This window comes from Lemur catta, chromosome 1 (genome assembly GCF_020740605.2).
Source record: "Lemur catta isolate mLemCat1 chromosome 1, mLemCat1.pri, whole genome shotgun sequence".
In the NCBI taxonomy this organism is placed as follows: Eukaryota; Metazoa; Chordata; class Mammalia; order Primates; family Lemuridae; genus Lemur; species Lemur catta.
The window spans coordinates 211,248,475-211,276,359 of NC_059128.1; the positions used below are offsets into that span (position 1 = coordinate 211,248,475).

Sequence of the window (27,885 nt, forward strand, 5' to 3'; positions counted from 1 at the left end):
GACCCTCGTTCAGGTATAAGAGAGGGAGGCGTTGCAGGTTGCAGAGAACAGGAGCACAGGCATTTGGGATGCAACCAGTAATTCAGTGACCATCAGTCCCATCCCAGGCTCTTGCCACATGATCAGGACACAGGACGTGTCAGCACAGTGCCTCCTCTGAGTGGTAGTATAGAGTGGGTTGGTGGCACACTGCACAGTATGTCTGGGGAAATGGAGGCAGGTGACAGGAACATGAACTAGGAGGCCCCTTTATGTATTCAGGATGAGGAAATGAGGGCCAGACCCAGGCTGTGGGAATTAGTGCAAGGAGAATGAGGAAGAGGCATGAGAGAGATTTCAAAGGAAGCCCATTCAGGGCCTGCTCACTGGATAGCAAAAGCAAGGAAAAGGAAGAAACAAAGTTGTTTACATTTTTTAAGCCAGAGTCTAAAGCAATAAGTAATTAATGGTGCCACTGATAAAGACAAGGGAAGTTGAGAGAGGTAGCTGGTGTGTGAGAAGAGAGTGGATTATCAGTTTCAGCAAATCAAAATGGAGGCAGAAATGCAAGTTCAGGAATCAAACTGGGTGCTAGGATGAAACTGCAAGTACAGATTGGAGGCCGCGATGTGGCCATAATCACTTGTAATTCTAGCCGTTGACCTTCAACACCTCCACCCAAATCACACTGCCATTTACTGATAGCTTTTCAAAGCTTGTGGATAGAAGAAACAGCATGGCCACTTAAAAATATTTGGAAATAGCTGAAGCTATTTATTCAAAGGAACAGATCAAATGTCATAAAGGTAGGACAACGGCAAAGATGTGGGGAGGAGCAGGAACTCTGTTTAAGAAATAAGGATATGGCTTTTATTAAGAAAGGAACCCCTGGGCTCCCACATGCTAATCACCTGCTGCTTTCCTGGCATTCCTCAGGGACCTGCGACTGTCTATTTAGTCTTAGATGTGAAAGAATTTGACTGTTTGATACTATCCGGGAAACACTGGAATGACTGTGAGCCAGCTGTTTCCAGACTTTTATGCCATACTTTTGACTGTCCTTTTCTGAACCCCAATGCTACCAAATCAGAAATGAGAAGCAAGGATAGGGAATGCAGGGCTTCACTCAGCCCATCTCTTCTTTTTGCTTGTCCTCTGTCTCCCCCACGCTAGTGAGCATTCTCTTTTGTAGAACTACTGCAATTGAGCAGGGAGAGGCTGGTTGGCCAGAGACCTGATAGGGCACCCACATTTTATTTTTAGCTGTGCAATGTCCTAGGTGGGATTTCCAAAACTACTTGATGACCCTGTGCAGGAGCTTCCCAGGCATGCATTTTAATTGATAGCATCCTGCTTCTATGCAAATAGATATCCCACAAAGAAATTTTATGTGAAAAGTATCTGCACATTGTACTCCTTGTTGCATTGTTTACAAGTGTGGTGACCTTTGTAAATGGCTTTGCGAAAGTCACGAGGGAATAACCAAATTAGTTGGTGATTTTTTTCTTCTCCTTTATTAGATTCTGCCCTGATTTGCTGTACAAAGTGGTGCAATCACATGGAAATGCGCTCTGTGCTCCCATGTGCTTTTCAAATGTAAATGAGCAGGTTAACAACCTCAGTGTTGCAATGTTCTGACCTTAAATCTGCTTGGATAACCCTGCGGCGACATTTGTCCTTTTGGAATAGGGCAAATAGTGTATGACAGCAGGAATCCAGCCAGGGCCCTGAGCTGTGAGGCAGAGAGAGAAGAGGACAGAAGAATCAACAAGCTAGAGATTGCTAAAACCAGCATCCAAGTTGGCTCCTGATTCCTGATGAAACCATCCCTCAGCTTTGAGAGGGAGTCTGTTAAATCATGAAACTAATTGCCATCCTTTTCCTCTGCTCCAGGCTGCTACCAAGTTTAACCCAAGAACCGTTCTCTGAGGAAATTGACTGCAATGATGAGGAAGTATTTAAGGCTGTGGATGCTGCTCTGAAGAAGTATAACAGTAAAAACCACACTGTCAACCAGTTTGTATTGTACCGCATAACTGAAGTCACTAAGACGGTGAGTAAGCTGCGTTTAACCTTGAAGTTACTTGGGATCTGTGCTATTACTTGGAACCCAGGCCACACACACACACACACACACACACACACACACACGCCACCAAAGAACAGATAATCAAGTGTAGAGGCTTACAACTCTTGGAAAAGACGAACACCCCTCTCTGGCCTGGGTGTGTGGAGGACAGGGTATGACTAGATCTCGGGCCACCCTGCTTGGCTTCCTGGGTGACCAGAGGAGCAATATCCTATGTGAAATGAAACAAAGGTAGATGGAGAAATTGAAAGAGACTAAGCACAGTGGGAGAATCTAGGAACGCAGTCAGAATGCAGCAGAGGATTCACTGGGTCCCTGGCACTAGACTGAAATATAAAGACCTCCCTACATTAAGTGGGAGGGGGTGATTCGTGGGGTGTGTCTAAGAGGAGTCAGGAATGAGATTAGTATGATTCTACTGCACTAGACAAAGTATCTACCACGAAGTCTTTATGGCTGAATGCATCAAATTTAACAGCAATGTTTCAGCTGGTTTTTAATGTTTTTTATTACTGCATTGATACACTCAGGTAGGAGACAAATCCTGGCAGGATGCCTGATTCCGAGAAATACTAATCTTTCCAGAGTATGTTTAAATTAATTTCACTGTACGAGACTATATCTCTGGAATAGTTGAGCAATTGGTTACTTCACCGGGGAAAAAAACAAAACAAAAAAACAAAAAAACCCTAACCACGTGGTATGAGGCTAGAGAAACAAAACCACAGTGGACATTTTTTTTTCCTGAAAGTAAAATTGAGCCATTTTGTTTCACAATCTAGCATAGTCATGTGAGAAATTCTGCTCCCTGGTGCTCTGAAGTAATGGTTTTCTGGTGTCTTCACTGGCTGACCCATGGAAAATGTGACTTTTGTTCTAAAATGTCCACAGTTATCTTTTTTATCTTTACCATGTAGGCACAGCTTCTACCATCTCCTGCTTCATAGGCCCACATTATCAAAACAGAAGGAACCCTGGAGTCTATCTTGTTTGACTTCATCATCTCCCAGATACAAATACTGTGATCCAAGCAGGCTCTGAGAGAGCACTGCCCTGGGCATCAGGAGACCAGGGCTCTGGGGCTGGCTCTGCCTCCCTGAGATGGTGAGGCTGCCTAAGCCATATCCTGACCTCTCAGGGCCCCTTCTCTCAGCTGCAAAGGAAGGGGCTGGACAACATCACCTCCCAGGTCCCTCACTGCTCTCACATGCCAGGATTGTGAATTGTTGAGGTGAGCGTTCAGCTCATCTAACTCAGGGCCTTTGCACTTTAAGGTTTATGATTGTATGACATCTTAGAAAAATTCGATCAGCCATAAAAAGGAATAAAGCATTGATACATCTTACAACATGGCTAAACCTTGAAAACTTCGTGCAAAGTGAAAGAAGCTAGACACAGAGACCACAAGTATGATCCCAGTGATATGAAATGTCTAGGCAAATACAAAGAGATAGAAAGCAGATTACTGGTTGCCAGGGCTGAATGCAAGGAGGAATGGGTAAAAACTGCTAGTGGGCACAGGGTTTCTCTTAGGGGTAATAAAATAGTCTAAAATATATTGTGGGTGTGGTTGTGAATATACTAAGAAACACTGAATTGTACACTTAAAATGGGTGAATTGTATGGCATGTGAATTATGTCTCAAAAAAACTGTTTAAAAAAGAGAAAAGAGGCCGGGCGCCACTAGTGGCTCACGCCTGTAATCCTAGCACTCTGGGAGGCCGAGGCGGGTGGATCGCTCGAGGTCAGGGGTTCGAGACCAGCCTGAGCAAGAGGGAGACCCCGTCTCTACTAAAAATAGAAAGAAATTATCTGGCCAACTAAAATATATATAGAAAAAATTAGCCGGGCATGGTGGCGCATGCCTGTAATCCCAGCTACTGGGGAGGCTGAGGCAGTAGGATCGCTTAAGCCCAGGAGTTTGAGGTTGCTGTGAGCTAGGCTGATGCCACGGCACTCACTCTAGCCCAGGCAACACAGCGAGACTCTGTCTCAAAAAAAAAAAAAAAAAAAGAGAAAAGAAATAAAATAAAATGCTAAAATCACCCATAATTAATTTCACCATACAGAGATAACTGTAAGCATTTTTTGTTTTTTGGGTTTTTTAAAATAAAATTCTCTTGTTTGCTTTTTCTAGTTATAAAAGGAATAGGGAAAAAAAAGTCAGACCATTTAGAAATGTTTATTTAAAGAAGAAAGTACAAGATAATTATAATCCCACCACTGAAAGCCATTTTAACAGCTTGCTGCATATCTTTTCAGACTTTTCAAAGACATGTACATATAAGTCAATTTTTATACAAATAAGCTAATACTGTGGATACTGCTTTGTAACTTTAAAATAAATACATTGTAAGTATATTATGAACATTCTTCAAAGTAAACATTTATAATACTTATAAAAATATAAATATTTATATTTTTAATGACTGCTTTGTTCTGATTAAATCAAATCAAGATCAGTACTCATAACTATACCAGAACCCACTCAAATTATTTGCTGTTGGATCAGCTGGATGAACCCTAATATCTCTGGTTATTTTTTTTTCAGGTTAACCCTAACATCTTTTATTCCGTTAAGTACCAGATCAGGGAGGGTGATTGTCCTGTTCAAAGCGGCAAAACCTGGCAGGATTGTGACTACAAGGAAGCTGCAGAAGCTGTAAGTGTGTTAACAGTTTTCAAGCCCCCAGTTTTGTCCATCAAGCCTGCCAGATTTTTTTTTTGCTTGTGCAGGAATGACTAATATTAGTTAGCCTGTTTATGTGGGATGCACATAAACCCTGAAATGTGTAGAAAAGTCAGATGCTTGATAGCCATGTTCTTGTATAGACAGAAAAATTATGGAGAAGCCAGCAGTTAAATGTGGAGAAAGCCCTCCCATGAGAAGAGGGCTCCAGTGATCAACTGGGACGTGCGGGTCAGGTGTCATAGAGACAACAGATCAACACTTGGGCCAAGCTGAAGGGCTGGTGAGGGGAGAGAGTGGGTGTTTCAATTGCACAGGCCTGAGTGCAAATCTTGACCCTGCCTCCAATTAGCTGTGTGATGGTGGGCATGCTGCTCGACCTTTCTGAACTCGTGCTCTCCCCTATAAAAGGGAGATTATATTGACCTTATCAGGTTGTTGGAGAATGAAGCCAGGAAAATTATGTAAATGACCTGTGAACAATGGCTATTTTAACCAAACTCAACATATGTGCCTGGCACACCACAGCTGGCTGTTTTGCCTTAATTTAGGAAGATTGCAAATGGTATCTGCCTCAGGAGCAAGCCTCTCTTATAAAAGATGAGCCCGAGTCATCCGCACTTACTAAAGAGCACTGGACTCCGAGTCAGGAGACCAGGATTGTAAGTGCTAGTTCTGCTCCTCAATGATCTCGACTGTAAGGTGGGGACGATTAGCTGCTGTGCCCCATACTGCCTGCCTCTGCAAGCCATGGGGATGAAGAGAAGTGTGCTGTATCCTGATAGAATAGTGTCTGTCACTTAGAAGAAGTGCAGTAGATAGGGGTGAAGAATGACAAGAGTAAACGAAACAAAAAACACCTCTCTCCATCATGTGAAGATATGGTAAGAAGGTAGTGGTCTGCAAGCCACGCAGAGGGCCTCACCAAGAACTGAATCTGTTTGCATTCTGATCTTGGGCTTCCTACTCTCCAGAATGCTGTCACCACAGAATGCTGGAACTGGAAGGAACCTTTGAAATCATTGTGATGAGGCCCAACTTTTCTTTTCTTTTCTCTATTCTTTTCTTTTTTCTTTCTCCCTCCCTTCCTTCTTTCCTCTCTCCTTCCCTCCGTTCCTTCCTTCTCTCCATTTTTAATCACCAAGGACATTTCCCTCTCTCTTCATAAAGCCCATATTTTGAAATTAGAAATCCTACATTCAGGAAGTGTAATAAAAAAAAAAAACACCGTTCAACGATAACAATTACATGACCGCCTATTAAGTGCCTACCATGCGGTGGGCCTCTATTAAGTGCTTTCTGTGTGCTTGCACATTTACTCTTCACGACAGCCCTATGAGACAGATGTGGCATGCCTGCTGTAAGATAGGTAAACTGAGATGCAAAGGGACTTGATAGAGGTAGCAGCTAGCAAGTGGCAGAGCTGGAACTGGATGACACTTTGACACCAAGGTTCTTGCTTTTTCTAATAAGTTAAACTGAAGTTCATGTGAATAGTATTGATCCAGTGAAATTGAGAGTAAATCAAGAGGAGAGTAGAGCAGGCTGATTCTAAGGCACTGCATACATCTTGGTGAAAAAGAAGTATCTCCAGGGCTTGAATCAAAGACTCAAGCTTATAAACCACCATTTATACTACCATTCCTCTAATGTCTCACAAATATCAGTGGCTTATAAAAAATAATCATAAGGCTACAAAAATATTCATTCTCATGTCTGAAATCTCTTATGGATGAAATCTTCACACATTTTGTTACTTTTTAAAGGAAAGTCATGTTTAGCAACAGCACTAGGTGAACTCTTCCATCTGAAAGATTAGGATAAATGGTCTCTTTCTTTTCTTTTCAGGCCACAGGAGAATGCACAGCGACCGTAGGGAAGAGGGAGAAAGAAAAATTTACCGTGGCTACCCAGACCTGCCAGATTACTCCAGGTGGTTGATATATCTGGTGGCACTGCCCTGGGAGGAATTAACAACTTCTGTGTGCCAAGAACACAACCTAGACCAGGCTGCTGCCCTCTCCCAGAGGCTCCTAATGCCATTTGTAGCATTAGGAAGCACAGGGGCATGGGTCGGGTGGAGTAGCAGGGGCCTGACGTCTGGCCAGGCTCATGACAATCTTCCCCTCAGGACTATCCAACTCTTCCTCATGTGCCTCCAGGGCTCTGCAAAAGGATGCGAAGACACAGACCTGCCTTCAATTGTAGGCAGCATCCTAGAATGAGAAAGGCACAGGCTTTGAGGTCAGACCCAGCCTGGAGTCTTTCAGAACTCCTCGCCTTCTTGGCTGTCCTTTTCCTTGTCTCGAAAAGGGAGATAACAGTACTACCCACTTCACAGGATTGTTGTGAGACTGAAATTAAATGATACATCTGAAGGAATAATGCCTAGCAGTCATAACAATGCATTAATGGCAATCAGGATAAAAATATTAATAATAGCTAACATTTATTGATTGCTTATGTCCCAGCCATGGTTCTAAGTACTTTACATATACTAACTTTTTTTCTTTTATTGATACACAATATTTTAAATATTGATGGGGTACATGCATAGAATGTGTAATGATCAAGTCAGGGTATTTGAGGTATCCATCATCATTTCTATGTGTTGATAACATTTGAAGTTCCCTCTTCTAGATACTTTGAAATGTAAATTATATTGTTACTAACTATAGTCACTCTAGCCTGCTATTGAACATTAAAACTTACTTCTTCTATTTAACTGTAAGTTTGTACTCATTCACCAACCTCTCTTCATTTTCCCCTCCCACCCTCTGGGATCTATCATTCTATTCTTTATCTCCATGTGATTAAGTTTTTTAGCTCTGTGCATATGAATGAGAACATGCGAATGTTTTCTTTTCTTTGCCTCAGTTATTTCACTTAATATAATATGACCTCCAGTTCCATCTATGTTGCTACAAATGACATAATTTCATTTTTTATGAATGTACAGTATCCCATTGTATATGTTTTTTTTTTTTTTTTTGAGACAGAGTGTCGCTTTGTTGCCCTGGCTAGAGTGAGTGCCATGGCGTCAGCCTAGCTCACAGCAACCTCAAACTCCTGGGCTTAAGCGATCCTACTGCCTCAGCCTCCCGAGTAGCTGGGACTACAGGCATAAGCCACCATGCCCGGCTAATTTTTTTTCTATATATATTTTAGTTGGCCAGATAATTTCTTTCTATTTTTAGTAGAGACGGGGTCTCACTCTTGCTCAGGCTGGTCTCGAACTCCTGACCTCGAGCAATCCACCCGCCTCGGCCTCCCAGAGTGCTAGGATTACAGGCGTGAGCCACCGCGCCCGGCTACCATTGTATATGTATACCACATTTTCTTTATCCGTTCTTCCATCTATGGGAATTTATGTTGATTCCATATTTTTGCTATTGTGAATAATGCTGTGATAAACATATGAGTGCATGTATCCCTTTGATAGACAGATTTCTTATCCAGTAGTGGGATTACTGGGTCATATGGTAGTTCTAGCCTTAGTTTTTTGAGAACTCTCTATACTATTTTCCATAGTGGTTTTACTAATTTATATTCTCACCAACAGTGCATAAGTGTTTCCTTTTCTCCACGTCCTCACCAGCATCTGTCATTTTTTTCTTTTTAATAATAGCCATTCTAACTGGGGTAAGATGATATCTCATTGTGATTTTTGTTTGAATTTCCCTAATGCTTAGTATGTGGAACATTGTTTCATACACCTGTTGCTCATTTGTATGTTTTCTTTTGAGAAATGTCTACTTAGATCCTTTGTCCACTTTTTAATGGGATTATTTATTTTTTTTATTGTTGAGTTGTTTGAGTTCCTTGTATATTCTGGATATTAGTCCCTCGTCAGATGAATACTTTGCAAATATTTACTCCCATTAAATTGGTCATCTCTTCACTGTGTTATTTCCTTTGCTATGTAGAAGCTTTTTAGTTTTATATAGTTCTATTTATCTATTTTTGTTATAGTTGTCTGTACTTTTAAGGTCCTAGCCATAAAATCTTTGCCTACAACCAATGTCCTGAAGTGTTTCCCCTAAGTTTTCTTCCAGTTTTTTTATAGTTTTGGATCTTAAGTTTAAGTCTTTAATCCATCTTGAGTTGATTTTTGTATATGATAAGAGATAGGAGTTTGATTTCATTCCTTTGCATGTGGGTATCCAATTTTCACAGCATCATTTATTGAGAGGATGTCTTTTCCCCAGTATATGTTCTTGGCCCCTTTTGCTGAAAATCAGTTGGCTGTAAATATGTGAATTTATTTCTGGGCACCCTATTCTGTTCCATTAGTCTGTGTGTCTGTTCTTATGCCAATATCGTGTTCTGGTTACTATAGCCCTGTACTATATTTTAAGTCAGGTAGTGTGATGCCTCCAGCTTTGCTCTTTTTGTTCAGCATTTATTTGGCTATTCTGGCTCTTTTTTGGGGGGGGTTCCATATAAACTTTAGGATTTTGTTTCTATTTCTGTGGAAAATGACATATTTTGATAGGGATTACATTGAATCTGTATATTGCTTTGGGAAGTATGGTCATTTTAATGATATTAATTCTTCCAATCCATGAGCATGGGATGTCTTTCCATTTGTGTCCTCTTCTATTTGTTTCATCAGTATTTGTAGCTTTCACAACTCTATAAGGTAGGTATTAATACCCCCATTTTACAGATGAGGAAACTGAAGCCCACAGCAGTTAAGTAATTTGCTCAAAATCCCACAGCTGGTAGAGTTGGTAGAACAGACCCTAAATAAATTAAATTCCTCAAGAATATAATTATGGAGCAACTTATCAACACTTAAAACCACTATTAGCTTCTTCCCTAATGTGGCAGAGGTGCCAAGTACAGAGGAATGGACACAACTAGGTGTTGTAAATGACAAAAGCCTTCCTGGAATTGCCTTCTGCAAAGTAGAGCTTTAGCATATGAGGGCTCTGAGCCAGCATCTTCAGCTTCACTTTTGTACATTACTGTTGATGGGAATTGTTCTGTATACTGGCATTAGTCATCTACATGGAACCCACAAAAATTATATCCCTGGGGTTCTGGTTCTTGTAAGAAGTTGTGTTCAAAGAAAAACAGTTCCAAATAGAAAAGAAATCACAAGTAATTAAAAATCTTTCTTTTAATTTTAAAGGCATCTCTGTAGAAATGTCAGGGTAGGCTGAAAAATCATCGTCACTCAGAAGAACTGAGTGTACATCTTTCCCTACTCCTTTCACCTTCAAAAAGCTGTCCTTTTCTTTCCTACCCCTAGTCAATCTTCTGAATAAAAGCTAGCCCTTGAGACTAGGCAAACCAGCCTCTGGTCCTTTCCCCACCTCCCTTTTACCTTCTGTGTCCATCTTTCCTGTTCAGTAATCATCAGCAATTCTCTCACCTTCCACGTGGAATTCCCCTCCAGTTTTTTAACTCTGCTCATTATGCTGATTCAACATAACTTCTGCAAAGAGAGGAAAGGGAAAAACTAGGCATATTCACCCAATATATGTTTTTCTGACATGCATATTTATGAAGAGAAATCCAAGAAGTGGTTGCCAGTTTTGTTGACCTGCTAAGAATGAGCAACAGCCCTGTCCAACAGTGGTGGCCTCCTGATTATGCTTGGCTCTCACAGAGGCAGGCAGTGAGAGCCCACTGGGAGACGCAGCCAAGGCCTCCGGGGTGGGCCCCGCCAAGTGCACCACTCACTCTGCTGCTGCCTCTCCCTTTTTATGGCATTTGCTCTATTGACCCGTAGGTTAGGGCTAGCTGTTATGAACATTACCTGGAAATTTAATATTAATACAAACTCCTTTTTAAATATTTTACATTGCTTTATTAGAAACTCTTCAGTGGTTTCCCATTCTTCTACCAGACCATTCTTAATTCACTTCACAGGGTCTATGAATACCCTGAAATTATGTGAAGAATGTTATGAGTATGTACAATTCCCTGAGGAGGGGGCCATAGCTTTCATCAGATTCACCAAAGAGCCCATGACCCTTTGAATATAGTTAGTAACCCTGGGCCTAGAGAGGCCCAACAGCACAGGATTCTGTCTACCGACTGTTCACACCTCAATTTCCCCCTCCCTGTGTACCCGCCACATCCCACACCACTGGGCCGCAAGTCATCCTGCTTTCTCAGGAGCCCTCCACCCTTCTCCCCATGCCCTCACACCTCCTGTTGCTGGGATGACAGCTCTTCATCCTTCTTCACTCAGACATCTCATCTTTTCCTTAGAAAAGTCTGCCTAGACCTTAACTCTGGGCTCCTGCCTTTCTAAGCTCTTGCTGAATCATGTTAGAATGATCCATCTACAGTTCTGTCTCTCCCACTGGACAGTCATCTCCTTCATGGCAGTGACTGTCACTAACACTTTAACGCATCCGTGTAGTCTTGTTCAGCACCCAGCATATTACAGCAGATGCAAAATAAATATATTTGTCAGATTGAACCAATACAAATATATCAAACCCTGAGTTGGGCTTCAAGGACTTTGTTTGTTTGTTTGTTTGTTTGTTTTAGAGATGGGGACAGGATCTCACTCGGTCACCCAGGCTGGAGTGCAATGGCCTGATCATAATCTACTGCAGCCTCAAATTCCTGGGCTTAAGTGATCCTCCTGCCTCAGCCTCTCATGTTGCTACTAGCATGCCACCGTGCCTGGCAAATTTTTTAAATCTTTTTTTATTTTTTGTAGAGATGGCATCTCACTATGTTGCCCAGGCTGGTCTCCAACTCCTGGCCTCAAGCAATCTGCCCACCTCGGCCTCCCAAAGTGCTGGGATTATAGGCTTGAGCCACCATACCTGGCCTAGGAGCTCTCATTAACATTGAAAAATAAATAATAACACATTTATAATGTCTTAATTTTTTATAAAAGGATGAATTCATATATTACTTCTATAATTAAGATTACTTTAAAATGAACTTAAAATAATTATGCAGAATATTGTGATTATAAGATATTCCTGAGTGAATGATAAGTTTTTTTTTTTTTCCTCTGACTAAAAAGCAGTTTTCTGTCCTCTTTTTTTCTATGCTTACTAGGATTTACTAGAAAGTTTATCAGGGCCTTCTCAATTATCTTCTTTGTTTGGGGCAATGTATCCGAATGCTGATTTTGATCATTAATGTTGCCTTTTTGTCTACTCTTTGTTAAGTCGAGGGCTCTGTGGTGACGGCCAAGTATGACTGCCGTGGCTGTGTACATCCCATATCAACAGACAGCCCTGACCTGGAGCCCGTCCTGAGACACGGCGTTCAACATTTTAATAACAACACTGATCGTTCCTACCTCTTTACTCTTAATGAAGTAAAACGGGCCCAAAGACAGGTTTGTTCTTTAAATTTTCGTGTCACGCAGCATTGTTAAAAGTATTAGATCTTTATGTTTAGGGTTTCATTACCTAAAGGAAGCCACTGGCCACAGGAAAATGTATGATCGTGTGGCTGGTGGTGAGGCCTTCTGTGTGCTCAGGTGACCAGCACAGGATGCAGAGGGCTTTCTCTTTAGTCACAGTGAGTAGAATAGTGCAATATGGAAAGTGGAAAAAGGTGGTTATCAGATCCCTTTCCTTTAAAGTTTGTTTTAACAAATGAGTAGTCATCATTACATGTTCCTCCCAGAGATGGTGAAATGGAAAAGTCACACTGGCCTTAAGGTTTTGAGAAAACTATATCATCACCTAGCTATCATGAGTTAAACTTGGCTCCAAGATATTAAATTGAGTCTAAAATGGTTGGCATGGCTTTGTGGGTACCCCTAAGTCGTAGTTTCCATATCATGACAAAAAAACTAAATACCTGTAAATCTGGTCTTTTTATTGATTCATTTCACCCAGCCTTTTCTGACAGTTGACTGGGTCTCTTGTAATTCAGCCTCATATTAGGAATGATTCACTTTGGTCAGTAACATTCCCTGCATTTAATAGACTTTACAACTTGCTTTCATGCAAGATGCATGTTTTAGTCAATTATACCCATATATACAATTGGGGTAGGACCAACCCAGAATAAAGCGAGAGAAATCGTACCCCCTGGTTATCTGGGAGCCTGAGGACCCACCAGCAAAGGCCACTCCTCTCCAAAGTTTTCTTTATCCATCTAGAAGAGCATTATTACTTCATGAAATTCAGCAAAACATTTTCTTTCTGCAGACTGGCAGAGAAAATATTATTAGGTCTTCAGAAAATACAGTAACGTCATCTATATATTGCTTTTTATTTTCAGATGGATGAGGGTGTGTGTGTTGTGTGAGAGGTGTGAGAGTCTCAAGGTACACAGTATTTATTCAATAATATTTTTGCCTAGTAATAATAATAGTTTATATTTCTTGGGCACTTACATGCTTTGCAGTGTTCTAAACTCCTCATAATATTTATATATCACTGTGAAGAATGTTTAAACTGTCCTTTAAATAGTCAATCCAAAATCATTGCAGGTGGTGGCTGGATGGAACTTTCAAGTTACCTACTCAATTGTGCAAACTAATTGTTCCAAGGAGAATTTTCTGTTCTTAACTCCAGAATGCAAGCCCCTTTCAGATGGTGTAAGTAGGCAAAAAATTAATTATAAAGTTCTTAGCATTTTGTTTATAGTTTTTGCAAGCATAGGAACTATCAAGCTGTTTTTTAGACTGTCACTTAAATTTTAGATGACATTCAGCAATCACATTCACATTCACTTGAGAAACCTAATGCTCACGTCACTGGTCAAGCTGCCTTACCTAGCTAGTCAAAGAATCTGCTTACCTCGCAATAAGCATTTACAGAGAATAACCAGGGACTAGGAACAGCCTGGGACAAAATGGTGAAATTGTCAAGTTTATCTTTATTATATCTTCACACTTTCCTATCTCCTTTTCTTCCTCATGTGCTCAATGCCATGCAGCGTTCCCTTGCTCTACCCTGGACACTTCCTCACTTCAGACTTTACTCCACTTGTTTTCCCACCTTCCCTCCCCTACCTTTATCTTTAATAAACACAACCTGAGTCTCTATCCCTTAGTGGCACTTCATCGGATGCTATCTTGTTATCTGAACCAAAATTATGCTAAAAGGGTGTATATCAAGGTGGCAGTGGCTACTGAATGTAAAATGCCTAAGACAGGACACCTTCTTAGGCATATTTGCATTGGAGCAGAAGATGTTGCTTTAACCAAGGAATTGCTGCAAGTCCTTTAACCCAGTAATTCTGCTTCTAATTTGATTATATGGTAAGTCCAGATCTCACAATGTTAATTTCAGTGTTTTTTTTAATAGGAAAACACTGTAAATAAATTATTTATGCAACATTAGGAAATGGTTAAATAAATTCTAGTACAGCCATACAGCAGAATGTGATGCAGCTATCAGAAATGTTTATAGAGCTTTTGTGACATAATAAAATAGTTACAATATGCTAAGTAAAAAACAAAAAAAGCAGGATACAAAACTATACATAACGATTCATTCAAATATATAATATAAATATAAAAAGTGATGGAAAACAAATATGCTAAAATATAGACTATATTTAACTTTCAGTTGGAATTATGGATGCTTTTTCTGATTCTTTATACTTTTTGGAACTTTTTAATACTTTCCAAATTTTCTAATTGAGCATGTATTTATTTCATAACTGGAGAAAAGGTTAAAAAGGGCACTATCAAGAAAGTGAAAAGACAACTCACAGAATGACAGAAAATATTTGTAAATCATATATCTGATAAGGGTTTAATACGTAGAATATATAAAGACCCCCTTTTGTCTGCTAAATAACAAGTATTGGAGAGTATGTGGGGGAATTGGAACTTTAATACATTGCTGGGGGAATGTAAAATGGTGCAGCCATCATAGAAAACAATTCGGCAATTCCTGAAAAAGTTAGGGTTTTTCTTGGATAAGAAAAAGATAAAAAACAAAACAACAAAAAGGAGAGTTCCATATAACGCTGCCAGAGCATTCAGAGTTAATCCATGGCTTTACATGATTTCATAATTTAAAAACAGGGGCAAACAAAAAAACAACAAAACCCCATATCTAGGTCTCAAGAAATTTGGGGGGCAAAAAGAATAATAAAGAAGGAAAGCAAGGAGGAGAGAAGAGAAAACAATAAAGATAAAACAAAACTGATAAAATAGAAAAGAGAAAGCAGTAGTATTAATAAAAACATCCAAATGATCCTTACTGGAGTAAGAAAAAAAAATCAAATGCATAAAAAAGCAACATAGTAAAGCATACAGAGAAGTATAAAAATATAAGAGAATATTATGAATGAATGTATGCTAATTTCACTTACAAGTATAGATGTAGAATTCTTAAATAAACTAGGAATAGAATACAAATGCATACTTAAAGAATAACACACAAATAGAGTTGAGTCTAGGAATCCAGAGATTACTATTAGAAAAGTCAAAACAACAAACAGATTAGATTGGGAAAACATAATATGATATTTTAATATATGAGGGCTGTCTAGAAAGTATCTAGCCATGTAACTGCTCTCGTTAATATTAACAATGGCTGGGCCGGGTGTGGTGGCTCACACCTGTAATCCTAGCACTCTGAGAGGCCAACACAGGAAGATCACTTGAGGTCAGGAATTCAAGACCAGCCTGAGCAAGAGCGAGATCCCATCCCTACTAAAAAATAGAAAGAAATTAACTGGACAACTAAAAATATATAGAAAAAATTAGCCAGGCATGGTGGCGCATGCTGTAGTCCCAGCTACTCGGGAGGCTGAGGCAGGAGGATCACTTGAGCCCAGGAGTTTGAGGTTGCTGTGAGCTAGGCTGATACCACAGCACTCTAGCCCGGGCAACAGAGTGAGACTCTGTCTCAAAAAAAAAAAAAAATATATATACAATGGCTGGATACTTTCTGGACAGCCCTGATGTATTCTAAAGCATTTGCTAAGTTCAACACCCATTCCTTATTTAAAAGAGACAAAAACTCTTTCAAGAGCATTTGGCATGTAAGGATGCTTCCTTAACATGATAAAGAATGTCTATGTGAAACCCACAGCAAATAGTATACATAATATATATACATATTATACACTCTAGAGAGGCATACCAAATTTTTGACTAAAAAGACTAAATATAGTACGTATACCGATTCTCCTCATATTAATTTAAAAGTATAATGTAATTCCAATCAATTTGGTAATATAAGTTTTTCATACAAATTTATTCTAAGGTTAGTTTTGAAGATATAAATGTTAGAATAATCAATCATGTATTTAAACTTAATATGTAGCTACTGCTGTTAAAATATGGTAGAGTTCGTACAAAAACAAAGAACAGATCTTTTGTGAGAAACTTAAGGGATAAAGTTTGTCACAAATTTATGTAGAAGGGAAGAATGTTAAGATATCTGGCTATTCTCTTGAAAAAAATCAATTTAGATATATCAGAAGATATATCAAAATTAATTCCAGATAGGTTTAAAAGCTATATTTTAAAATATCGACCATAGACAAATTAGGAAAAAAAATTAAAGTGAGTTCTGAGCAAATACTAAAGAATTCAAAAGGAAAATATTGGTAGATTTGGTCACCTATAAACAAGAGGTATTTGTAAGTCAAAAATACCATAATGAAAACTGAAAGGTAAAAACTGAGAAAACATGACAAAGCACTGATTTCTTTAATATATAAATGTTATTTTTCAATTCATTAAAATTTATGCCAAAGAGAAAGGGTCAAAGGTTGTAGAAGATAATTTATAAATTCAACCCATAAATTTCTAACAAATGTATGAAAATGTGATGGTTAAATAAATGCATGCTTACTGCATTGTTGATTGAGAAAATGAAAACTAAAAATATTTTTATCTATTAAATTAATTAAGTTTTTTAAAAATACTAAATTCTATCAAGGGTATATATTGCTGGTGTGAATAGATGCCTTTTAACAAACAGCCTATATATCAAGAGTCTTGGCTTTTGTACAATTTTGTGCCATGTGTATAAAACTATTTCTAAAAGTTTTCATCACTCAAACAGAAATTTTGTACCCACTATGCAATAAACCCCCATTCTTCTTCCTTTCAGCCCCTCATAAATGCTAATCTATTTTCTGTCTCTATGAATTTGCCTATTTTAGATATTTCATATAAGTGAAATAATATAATATTTGTACTTTTACGTCTGGCTTATTTCATTTAGTGTAATGTTTTCAAGGTTTATCCATATTGCAGACTGTTTCAGAATTTCATTTCTTTTTATTTTCTTTCATTTTACATGGGGCGCCTATAAGAACAGAATTTCATTTCTTTTTAAGGCTGAATAATATTTCATTGCATATACATACCACATTTTGTTCATCCATTCACCTACTTTGGTTGTTTCCACCTTTTGGCTATTATGAATAGTGCTGCTATGAGCATTCATGTATTATATTAATATAAGTATCTGTTTCAATATCTATTTTCAATTCTTTTGAGCATTACCTAGGAATGCAACTGCTGGTTCATATAGTAATTTTCCCATATGGATATTTCCATCCATTTCTATTCATATATGTAATGTTTTCTGCTTTAAATATTTTTATTCCATGCCTTTTATTTAGTCTATACCTTTAAAAAATAAAATTATCTTTTTTACTATTTTTGTAAGTCTTTTTGTTACTTTGAATTTTAATTTGTCCAATATTACTAATACATAGTTCCTTTTTTGTTTATATTTATCTCATGTAGCTTTGCTTATCCCTTAGTTTTAAGCTTTATTTTTATTATGATTCTTGAAATTATAGTAAACTGATTTTGTTTTAACTTAATCTGAAAGTCTTTGCCTTTTGAAAAGAAAATTTTACCTATTTACACCTATATGGTTCTTATTTCTATACTAGATAGTCTTGTCATCTTATTTCATGTTTTCTGTGTTCATGTATGTTTATGTGTTTGTTGTTGTTATGTATACTGTTGCCCAACTGTATCTTATTCTCTCTTTTGCAGTAAGACTATGTTTTGTTTTATTTTTATTGCATGCCATGTTTTGGAAAGTAGAAATCCTATTTTTCAATTTTACTAGTTGCTCAAAGATTCTAAAAAATGTTTTTAATGTATGCATTTATGTGCTTTTTAAAAACCAGGATATCGGTGAATGTACAGATGATGCATACATGGATATTCAGCAAAGAATTGCTGACTACTCACAGGAGTGTGACATTTATCCAGGTGAGGGGTAACACACATTGGCACCCAACAGTGAAATAGTGGTTCCAGACAATTGGCTGGGTCTTTTCATATAAATTATTCTTTTGTTCCCATGAAATACCAGAAAGTGTGTGTAACCTATGGACCTTGATGAAAACATTGTACCCCTTCCCTGCCCAGCTGTGCTGCAGCTGGTGCAGCTGCTGCTGCTCTGCAAGTGGCCAGAAGGAGTTATGATGGCAGAAGGGAAAATGTATGTTCCCTGGGCAAAGTTGGCCTTTGGGTACAATGCCAGCTGGTCTTCCTTCTGTACAAGTTGTCCTTAAGTTGAACGTTTTAAGTTGGAGAGACCTGTACTTCATTTTTAACCATGCAGAATAAAACTCTTTCAAGTAAAGTTTTTTTCTGCATGGTTTAATGGGGGGAAATGAAGATAGTGTGAGTTTATGGTCAAGTTATTATGCTATTTCTTATAACAAGAGTTGGCTTTTCTCATACTTGGAAAATAGTTGTATACATTCCACAATGAGAAGCATTACTGAAGCTACCTGTTCACCAGAGCCACATGACTTAAAATTTTCCCATGTGAGAATCATTCCTTTAAATTAAGCATTGCTTTTTAAAGTTTCCATCAAAAATGCAAAAATGCAGGCAAGGTGTAGCATATTGAGTCGCTAACATGTTCTGATTCAATACATTTCCCTACATACACTGGGCTTTGAGGAGGAATAAAGAAGAGAGGCAGGAAGTGAAGGTCAGACAGACAACCTTCATTCACTCACTAGTAGGCCTGGGCTACAGCGTGCTCCTCTATAAATGTGGATGCTGGGTCTTGTGCAGGAGAGGTGCTAGGTAAGGCTGTTCCTTCAGTGTACATGCTAACTTAAAATCTGGTTCTTTTAGGGGAAGATTTTGTACAACCACCTACCAAGATGTGTCTTGGCTGCCCCGCAGATATACCTGTCAACAGCCCAGAGCTGGAGGAGGCACTGACTCATTCTGTCACAAAGCTTAATGCAGAGAATAACGAAACTTTCTATTTCAAGATTGACACAGTGAAAAGAGCAAAAGTACAGGTCTGTAAATGATGCTACAAAAATAGTGATTCTATAGTCCATGTGCAAATTGCTCATTAATTTTGCCACTGATCTTGGATCTGGATTGAGAAACAGTATACTTGGTAACAGGATTTGGCAGATTTGAATTCCAAGTCCCAACCTTGCTGCATGCTTGATGTGTGATCTTGGACAAGTCTCTCAGGACATTCTGTCTGTTTTCTGTCTGTAAAGGACTGAGGTGAGGATCAAATAAGTGAATGTGTGTCAAATCACTTTCCAAACTCTAAAATGCTATATAAATACTAGCAACTAGTATATAATTAATAAAATTCAGGGCTAGGAACAGCAAAACTTATTCTGTGCCTTTCTAGACTCATTTCTCACTGTATTATCACTTAATGCCTTGGGCCCAGCCCCATCAGTCAATCCACTGTCCAGACTCCATACTCTCTCATCTCCATCTCCATGCCGCTTCTCCCACTGTTCCCTCTGCCTTGGGACACCCTTTTCTCTCACAAGTGTACCCTCTGGGGATTCATCTCTCCTTTCATGCCCTGTCAATAGACGATAAGGAGTGCCCCCGTCTGGGAGTCAGGAGACTCAGTTCAACCACAGCATCCACCACTCAGAGTAGGTGACTCTGGGTGGTCATTCAAACTTTCTAAGCCTCTGTGCCCGCTCCTGTAATAGCTGGATTAGAAGAGCCCAAATTCCTACCAACTCTAACAATCTATGACTGGCTTATTCATGGACAGATTCCTATCCTAGAGACTCAAAACTGGCTTCCCTAAATACAAGCTAGAGAAAAATAATCAAAATAGAATCAAATTGTTACAGCAAGTCAACATAATCTTCAAAATCTGGTGAGAAAATTCTCACTAAAAAGTTCATATTTTGGGCTCAGTAATTGAATTTCTAGGAATCTAAAACAGGAGTCTTTATATAAAATGATACCACTGCAGTTTTATTTTTAAGAGCAAAAGATGGTGAATTGTCAAAATGATCAATAATATGGGATCAATAATGATCTAATATGATTAGATAATGCCTGGCATATCCTTACAATGGCATGTTAAGCAGCAATTTTAAAGTATCTTTGTGAGGAGTTCTCGATGTGGAAAATGTCCTTTGTTAAAATATTCAATGTAAAAAGGGGACATAAAATTGAATATGCATTATGTTCTCAAGTATGTTATAAAAAAGTCTGTACTTTTCAGCAAAACTGAAAAGAAACAAATGCCTCAGACTACTCACCATGGTGGTTTTGAGGTGATGGCACAATGGGATATCCATTTTCATCTTTCTAATTTCCTACATTAGTTTTGTAACTGAAAAAAAAAGTAAACAAGGCATATGAAAATAGATCAAAACTGATACTTTGGTCTCTCTGCTACTGGGGCACTCACTCATTCCTGTCCTGGAGCCACTATCCTTTTCCCTGATTTCATTGCCATGTGACCCACATTAGGCTTACTTGAAGGGGTTACTGATCTGTGCTACTCTTGCTTCACTTTCCACTTTGTAATTTTGCTTTCTTGTGAAATTCTCCTATACTTTTTTTCAAGAGATGGGGGTCTCACTATGTTGCCCAGGCTAGACTAGAACTCTTGAGCTCAAGCAATCCTCCTGCCTCAGCCTCCCAAGTAGCTGGGACTACAGGGACATGCCACGGCACCCGGCTCCCTTATTCTTAATGATGTAGGATAGTCCACCAGATAGTGCATGTCAGAGGTTTTCTGTCAAGGAGAGAACCATTCATTCTTCACCATGAATATCTACTCCTCTTAGTAGTTACAGTTCTCTGTGTGAATTAACTAGTCAACTAGCCCCATATGTGTGTGTGTTTATGTTAAGGATGCCAGGGGAAGACCAAGAAGTAACCCTTCAGTTAGTTGTCAAATCAATCTGAATATTGTGAGAATTTCAAACTTACTTTAGAGAGATGAATCTTTATCTATGGTTGCATTTAAAGATAGCAACTCGGCTGCTTAGACAGTCACTTGAGGCAGCCTTGGCGGCAGCAGCCAATTTACTAGAAATCAGTTAAACATATGGTGTTGCTAAAAGCCAACCTCCAAATGACTGATTTGCCAAATTGCTAAAGGTTTATTTTATTGTTTTCTTCTTGCCTTGGCTTTGCATGTTTAGTCCTGTTTGGATGCATGTCAATTCCAAGTTGGATTCATATTTCAAATACCAAATGCTTCTTGAATCTTCCATTTTCATGTGTTAGTGATTGTGATTTCTGTCATATGCGGTTGATTTTGCCCTGTCCCCACTGCTGCTGTCCCCACGGCTGGTGATGTTTCTGCCTGCCTCTGCTCACATGAATATACTTGGAAGATCTGTGTGTGCACATTCAGGAATTCTCCCCTTGACAAAGTCCTAGAAATGTTAAGGAATATGTATATATATCTAAGACTTTTGATGCAAATTGCCAAACTATTTGCAATTATGCTAACTTAAAATGTTCTCGCCAACCCAGTATAAGATACTGGTTAAGGATCTCAATATGAGTTCTATTCCTACCAGCAACAATAGAGGCTGCATGTTTCCTATGCCTGGCCAATACTAGGTATTATTTAATGTTTTTTATCTTTGCCATCATGGAAAATTAAAAATGATGCTGCATTGCTTTTTAATGTGCATATCTTTGGTTATTAATGAAATTCAACTTTTTTTTCAGGCAGAATAACCATTTTAAATTCTTCTCTGGAATATCTGCTCATGTACTTTGTCCATTTTTTAGTGTTGGGATTTATACGTATGAGAATATTGATCCTACATCATAGTTTTCCTAGTTTGTCTTTTTACTTTGCTGATTGTGATTTTTGAGAATCAGTTTTCATTTTTATCTAGTTAAACTTAAACATCTTCCCCTTCTTTTAGATTTCCTTCCTCTGCTTTTCACCTAAGAAAGCCCATCCTCATCCTGAGTTGTGATGAATATTTATCTATACTTTTCTAGTTTTTATGTCTTTAATTTAAAATGTAAAGTGCATCTGAAACTTATATTGTTATATGGTATTCTCTACTTTAAAAACAAAACTTGAGCAGGTTGAGTTTAAGCACGGAAGACTTTAGACAAGAATGACCCTTATGATGGTGACAATGTGGATGCAATCTTGAGGCCCTTGAATGGAAGGTGTTAGGAGGTCTATTTAATTTCTCACCTCTCGACCCTGCATAGAGTTGAGCCATCAGCTGCGGTTCGCATCACAGGTTGTCAGCTTTCTTAGACAACACTACATTGATCAACTTTAATATCAAAAAAAAAAGTTGACTTGAGGTACATTCTGAAATGAACAAGAGAACTCACGAGCACAAAGGATAGACTCTAAATCCCTCTGAGAACCTCCCTCAACTTCCATACACACCTAGATTCTTCAAAAATTTAACCATACTTAGCCAGCAAAACAGTGACAGAAAAGGTAGAGGAGGAGTTTAGTTCTTCCTATGAATTTTCTCTCCCCATCCATCTCCCATCCGTGCTTTTAAAAATCAGAAAGCGATAGGGAAGGCTGTTGTAATTTGCTTTCACAAAAATGGGATTACATTATCACCCTGGAACTTCCTTTTTTTTAATGATGCCTGCCCCTTTAGGTCAGTAGATACAGATTTCATGCATTCTTTTTAATAGCTACATCATATTACAAATACACACACACTCACTTAAACTCTGTAATTAAATACTAAATAATTGGGCCACAAAATGCTTAATGAAAGACAGTGTTGTATAGTGATTAAAACTGTTGCTAGAGATTAAAATCATTTCTTAATATTAAGAAAAGTAAGAGAAGCGATAGAAAAATCCAAATAATTTTGCTAACTGCATAATTCAATCCACATGATTTCTATAGTGGCACTAACTCAATATTTCACTGATTCAAGGTTTGGCAGGACAAGGAAAAAAAATTTTGAGTTTTTCTTCCTACTCCTCTTAGATTCCATTACAACTGGAGCCCTTGAATTACTAGTGAATTTTGTAGCTTTTGAACAATAAGACTCTCAGAAAAAAGTAAAAATAAAAATTACAGCCTACTTTTCTTTCCCCATTTAGAAAAGGAAATGGGACCAATCAACAGCCAAATATTTTAAACATGCATACAAAATTTTGTTGTCAAATATTTGTCCTTTTTTCATGTATAAGTCTCTAAGTTGGTCAGCATATAATTAAAATTTCAAGATTCTCCCTTAAAATTCCTTAAAGAGGTATGATTTATTATATAAATATTTGTTAAACACTTACTTTGTGCAAATTAATTTTTCAGGTGGTGGCTGGAAAGAAATATTCTATTGAGTTCACTGCCAGGGAAACCACATGTTCCAAGGAAAGTAATGAGAAGTTGACTGAAAGCTGTGAGATCAAAACCCCTGGCGTAAGTAGTAATGTACCTGTCTACTTTTTCACCAGAAACCTATATGATGTTTTAAGAATCAACTGTTCAAGTATCTGATGAATAACATTGGTCTCTCATTTCGCTTCTGTTTTCATGGATAGCAAAGTCTAGACTGCACTGCTGAAGTTTATGTGGTACCTTGGGAGAAAAAAATTTACCCTACTGTCAACTGTAAACCACGAGGAATGGTATGGTTCTAATTACAGTCAGCTTGGGGTCCGTTCTGTTCATTCTGACAAGCCATATTTTGGGGGTTGAAAATGAACTATTACTGAAATGAATTGGGGAACTATCTTTTAAAAATGGGGGAAAATCTCACATTGCTGTGCTGATCTCTCTTTTTTAATGGCTAAAAAGGAGAGCAACAATCCTCCTGATCACATCTCACACATTGCCAGTGTCTCATGGAAGCTTCTACAGGCTCGTTCCTAGTGAAGTGCAGTCCCCGTGGTGGGGGAGCTAACACTGGCGAGGCAAGGTGTGCCTGCGGTGAGACACAGCTCCACTGCGCTCTGCTTACATCCAAGGACCTTGTGAGAGATGCAGACTCCACTCCACTTCTACTGAATCAGAATCTGCATTTTAACAGGACCCTCAGGGATTCACATGCAGGGTTCAAGTTTAAGAAGCCTTAGATGGCATCATCTTTTTTAAGTCTTAAAAGAAGGCTGGGAGGTAGTAATACTTTTCCCATTGTCAAGGATGAGGCACTTAAAAATAAGAAAGTCTCAGAGTGAATAATGACATTATCAAGTGCTTCCTGTGTCCCAGGCACTGTAGTGAGGGCTACATTTTCCATGAGTCTTCCTTATAACTTTGTAAGGCAGGTGCTGTTATGATTCCTATTTTACAGAAGAGAAAAGTGAAGCTAGTGGCACTCGGATTCAAATCTAGATCAAACCAGAGCCCACCCTTTTCATCATGATGCTGATTACTAGTAGGGTCTGGCTTGACTTCAAAACCCATGTTCTTTGCACTGCCGAATGCAATCTTCAGTGCAAGTTGCCTCTTCTCTCTCTTTTCTGACTTAAGTTTTTGTCATGTGTGGGTATGCATATAGTCTAACACAGACATTATGAAATGGCTGCATTTCAAGCTTGTGAATATGTCCTAATCTGTTTCAACCCAACAAAGTGATCACGGATGTGTGCCCCCTATATATTCAGTTCATAAAGCCACTTAGGGCCTTTTAGGATAAAAGCAGTAATGGTGGTAATAGAAATAGTGAATCAATAATTAAATAATGTGCTATGGACTTACATAATCATAGGTTTAGAAGATATCCTAGAGATTATGTAATTCAATCACTCAATTTTTCCAGATGCATAAAAAACTCTCCAACTTATTTTATAGTATTACTAAGAACAACAATCAGTGTTTACAAATTTTAAGATCAATCAAAAGAGGAAAAAGTATTATTCATCCTTTCTGGAACACTAATATAGTATTTAAAATCTTGCAAAGACCTGCCCCATTGTAAACCAAGATAGCATTGCCAGATCTCAGTCTCTTCTTCCTTCATTGATAGTGTGGTTTTTGCAATAATACATTTGTCTTAATGTTTCCTGTTTAGACGTCATTGATGAAAAGACCTCCAGGTTTCTCACCTTTCCGATCAGTACAAGTAGAGGAAATAAGAGAAGGAACAACTGTAAGTCCACCCCACACTTCCATGGTTCCTGTACAAGATGAAGAGCAGGATCCAAGAAAAGAACAAGGACCCACTCATGGGCATGGCTGGGGCCACAAAAAGCAAATAAAACATGACCTTGGCCATGGCCATAAACATGAGCATGACCAAGGCCATGGGCACTTTGGCCTTGGCCTTGGCCATGGACCTCAAAAACAACATGGCCTTGGCCATGGACATCAACAGCAACATGGCCCTGGCCAAGGACCTCAAAAACAACATGGCCTTGGCCATGGACATCAATGGCAACATGGCCCTGGCCAAGGACCCCAAAAACAACATGGCCCTGGCCAAGGACCTCAAAAACAACATGGTCTTGGCCATGGACACCAACAGCAACATGGCCTTGGGCATGGACATCAACTCAAACTTCACCTTGATCTTGAACCCCAAGGGGGCCATGGCCTCGACCATGAAGATAAACAGAAGCATGGTCATGGCCATCAAAAACATAAAAATAAAGGCAAAAACAATGGAAAACTCAATGGTTGGAAAACAGGGCATTTGGCAAGCTCTTCTGAAGACAGTACTACACCTTCTGCACAGACACAAGAGAAGACAGAAGGGCCAACGCCTATTCCTTCCCTAGCCTGGCCAGATGTAGCTGTTACCCATTCTGACTTCCAGGACTCAGATCTCATTGCAACTATGATGCCTAATATATCACCAACTCCTACAGAAAATGATGATGATTGGATCCCTGACATCCAGATAGAACCAAATAGCCTTTCATTTACCCAGATATCAGATTTTCCAGAAACAACCTCCCCCAAATGTCCTGGACGCCCCTGGAAGCCAGTTAATGAAATGAATCCAAATATGGAAATGAAAGAATCCCATGATTTCAATCTCTCTGATGCTGTTTATTAATTTATGCAGCCATAGATATTCCTTTAACATTTCATCATCCCCTCTCCGCATTGTCCACAAACAAATATTCCTGATACAATACACCAAAAACCATGAAGCTTCAGAACAGCCTAGAGAGAAGCGGTGGGACTCCCATTGGGGACACTGTCAATCTCTGTGGACTACATAAAATTGTGTGTCAGAATTCTGAATCCTTTCTGAGTTTTCTAAACTAGCACAGAAAATGGACAAACTAATGTGCCTTATAGCCTATTGCAATTTGCTTCTATGATAACAAATATGTACCTTAAAATGTATGCCATCAATTTTCATACCAATATTCTTGACATTCTAAATAAACTGTGGCACCTGTTCCCTAAAAGCATATGAAAATAAGGGAAGTCAGGGGACTGGATGCTGAACTTATTAATTGGGTAAAAAAATAATAATACCTAAAAAGTTCCAGATGTCAAAAAGGGATAATAAGAAAGAAATACACGTTGGCCAAAGGGAGGAAAGGGGAAAGTAAATTAATTGACTTTCTGTTTCCAGAATGGGCTGGTTATATCCAATAGGTACTCTCACCTGACAAAGCTATTCTGATAATTACCTTTCTGGGTGAAAGTGTTTCTTTTACATCAATAATTTCTGTTTACCCATTAGCCACTCTTTGTAACAAGGCTTTCAAATAGAAATTTTTTGTTTATTTTTTTCCCAAGGCTAGATTGAATAATCCTTAGTTTTCAGAATAAGGATTACTGCTTTCAGAGGAAGTAATATAGAAGCAGGCTTACTAAAGAAACTTTTTTTATAATTGAAAAGTGAATATTATGGGATGTGATGCAAACTTTGTTCAGAAATTTTATGAGGATATTTCTCTCTTGCCTCATTTTATGATCACATCACCTTTTTGCCATGACATTGAAGACCATTGACTTTTGCAAAAAAGAACAGATTGTCTTTCATTGCCTTATAGTGTAAGGAAGATATATATTTTATAACCTGTGCTATACTTTTGCCTAGAGAAACAAGATATGGCTTTAAACAGCTACACTTATCTGTGGATGCATGTGTCACTGCTACTTCAATTTATTGGATGCTTTTGAGCCTTGGAATTTTTATTTCATTTTAAATATTGTCTGTACTTTTAAATAAAGAACTAATGATGTCAGGAAAATGTCTCACCTTCTTAACTGGTTGCTTCCCTTTTTTAAAAAAGTTAAATGCTAACAACGTATTAATGGAGTTTTGCTATACTTACAGAGGCACCTAAGGTCTTGCGAGTACAAGGGCCGACCCCCAAAGGCAGAGGCAGAGCCAGCATCTGAGAGTGAGGTCTCTTGACCAGTGGGCAGAATCTTCACACCTGGCACAATAGCGCCAACAACCTCTGCCAGCAACCTTGAGTGGAAAGACAAGAAGAAAGATGGAATAGAATTTAAATACAGAAGAATGCCATTTTATCACTCTGTTTCTGGGTGAAATAAAATTCAGTCTTGATGTTCTCCTTCCTGGTTAATTCACAATGGTCTGCTTTCAGCCACATCCATCTTGCAGCAAATTCCAGCTGGTCAGAGAGCCAGTACTATGGCTCTGCCATGGAGATTTGTATCCCAACTCTGGGACACTCTGTCTAACCAAGGCAGAAATCCCTTAGGTGGAACTTTCTTACCACTAAGATCTCACATGAGTGCTAAATGAAGGCTTAGTGGGTCATTCTTCTGCCAGTAATCTGAGGACTCTCCCTCTACCTTCCCTTCTTCACCCTTCTCCTAATCCCCAGGCCTAAACTAAGAGTAATTTGGCTTGTTTACTATTTTTTTATGATCCAAATAATTACCAAAAAAGAAAAAAAAATCTTCTTTGTTAATATGATGTCTACCAACTTCTCATTATCAGAAAATATCTAACCTCCAAAAAGGTTAGATAAGGTTAGATAATTTAAAGAAAATTTGAGATTATCTTTCTGGTCCAGGTAATAGAGAAACTTGAAAGCCAATAAAATAAA

At 38.6% G+C, this 27,885-nt stretch overlaps 1 protein-coding gene across 3 annotated transcripts; it reads left to right on the top strand.

Moving 5' to 3' along the window:
- Window positions 1–1,571: 1,571 nt before the first annotated feature.
- Window positions 1,572–27,384, top strand: KNG1 (kininogen 1). 3 transcript variants are annotated; one of them, XM_045539873.1, is made up of 11 exons: window positions 1,572–2,032; window positions 4,620–4,730; window positions 6,606–6,690; window positions 11,906–12,078; window positions 13,186–13,293; window positions 17,817–17,901; window positions 18,784–18,956; window positions 23,210–23,317; window positions 23,440–23,526; window positions 24,912–24,989; window positions 27,141–27,384. In XM_045539873.1, exons 1-11 carry the CDS (start codon window positions 1,838–1,840, stop codon window positions 27,219–27,221), a joined length of 1,284 nt encoding a protein of 427 aa, XP_045395829.1. In that variant the 5' UTR covers window positions 1,572–1,837; the 3' UTR covers window positions 27,222–27,384. The 3 variants fall into 3 exon arrangements, with proteins under 3 accessions (XP_045395829.1, XP_045395832.1, XP_045395830.1); XM_045539876.1 differs by lacking the exon at window positions 27,141–27,384 and adding an exon at window positions 25,324–27,058 and having other exon boundaries at window positions 24,912–25,155; XM_045539874.1 differs by lacking the exon at window positions 24,912–24,989.
- The last annotated feature ends 501 nt before the right edge of the window (window positions 27,385–27,885 follow it).

What these genes read in the sequence shown, in the direction of transcription:
- KNG1 (XM_045539876.1), top strand. Translation starts at nt 1,838, where the DNA reads ATGAAACTAATTGCCATCCTTTTCCTCTGCTCCAGGCTGCTACCAAGT. An exon ending in GACCTGCCAGATTACTCCAG is followed by an intron (nt 6,691 to 11,905) that starts GTGGTTGATATA and finishes CTCTTTGTTAAG; the next exon opens with TCGAGGGCTCTGTGGTGACG. An exon ending in CCAAGGCCATGGGCACTTTG is followed by an intron (nt 25,156 to 25,323) that starts GCCTTGGCCTTG and finishes GCCCTGGCCAAG; the next exon opens with GACCTCAAAAACAACATGGT.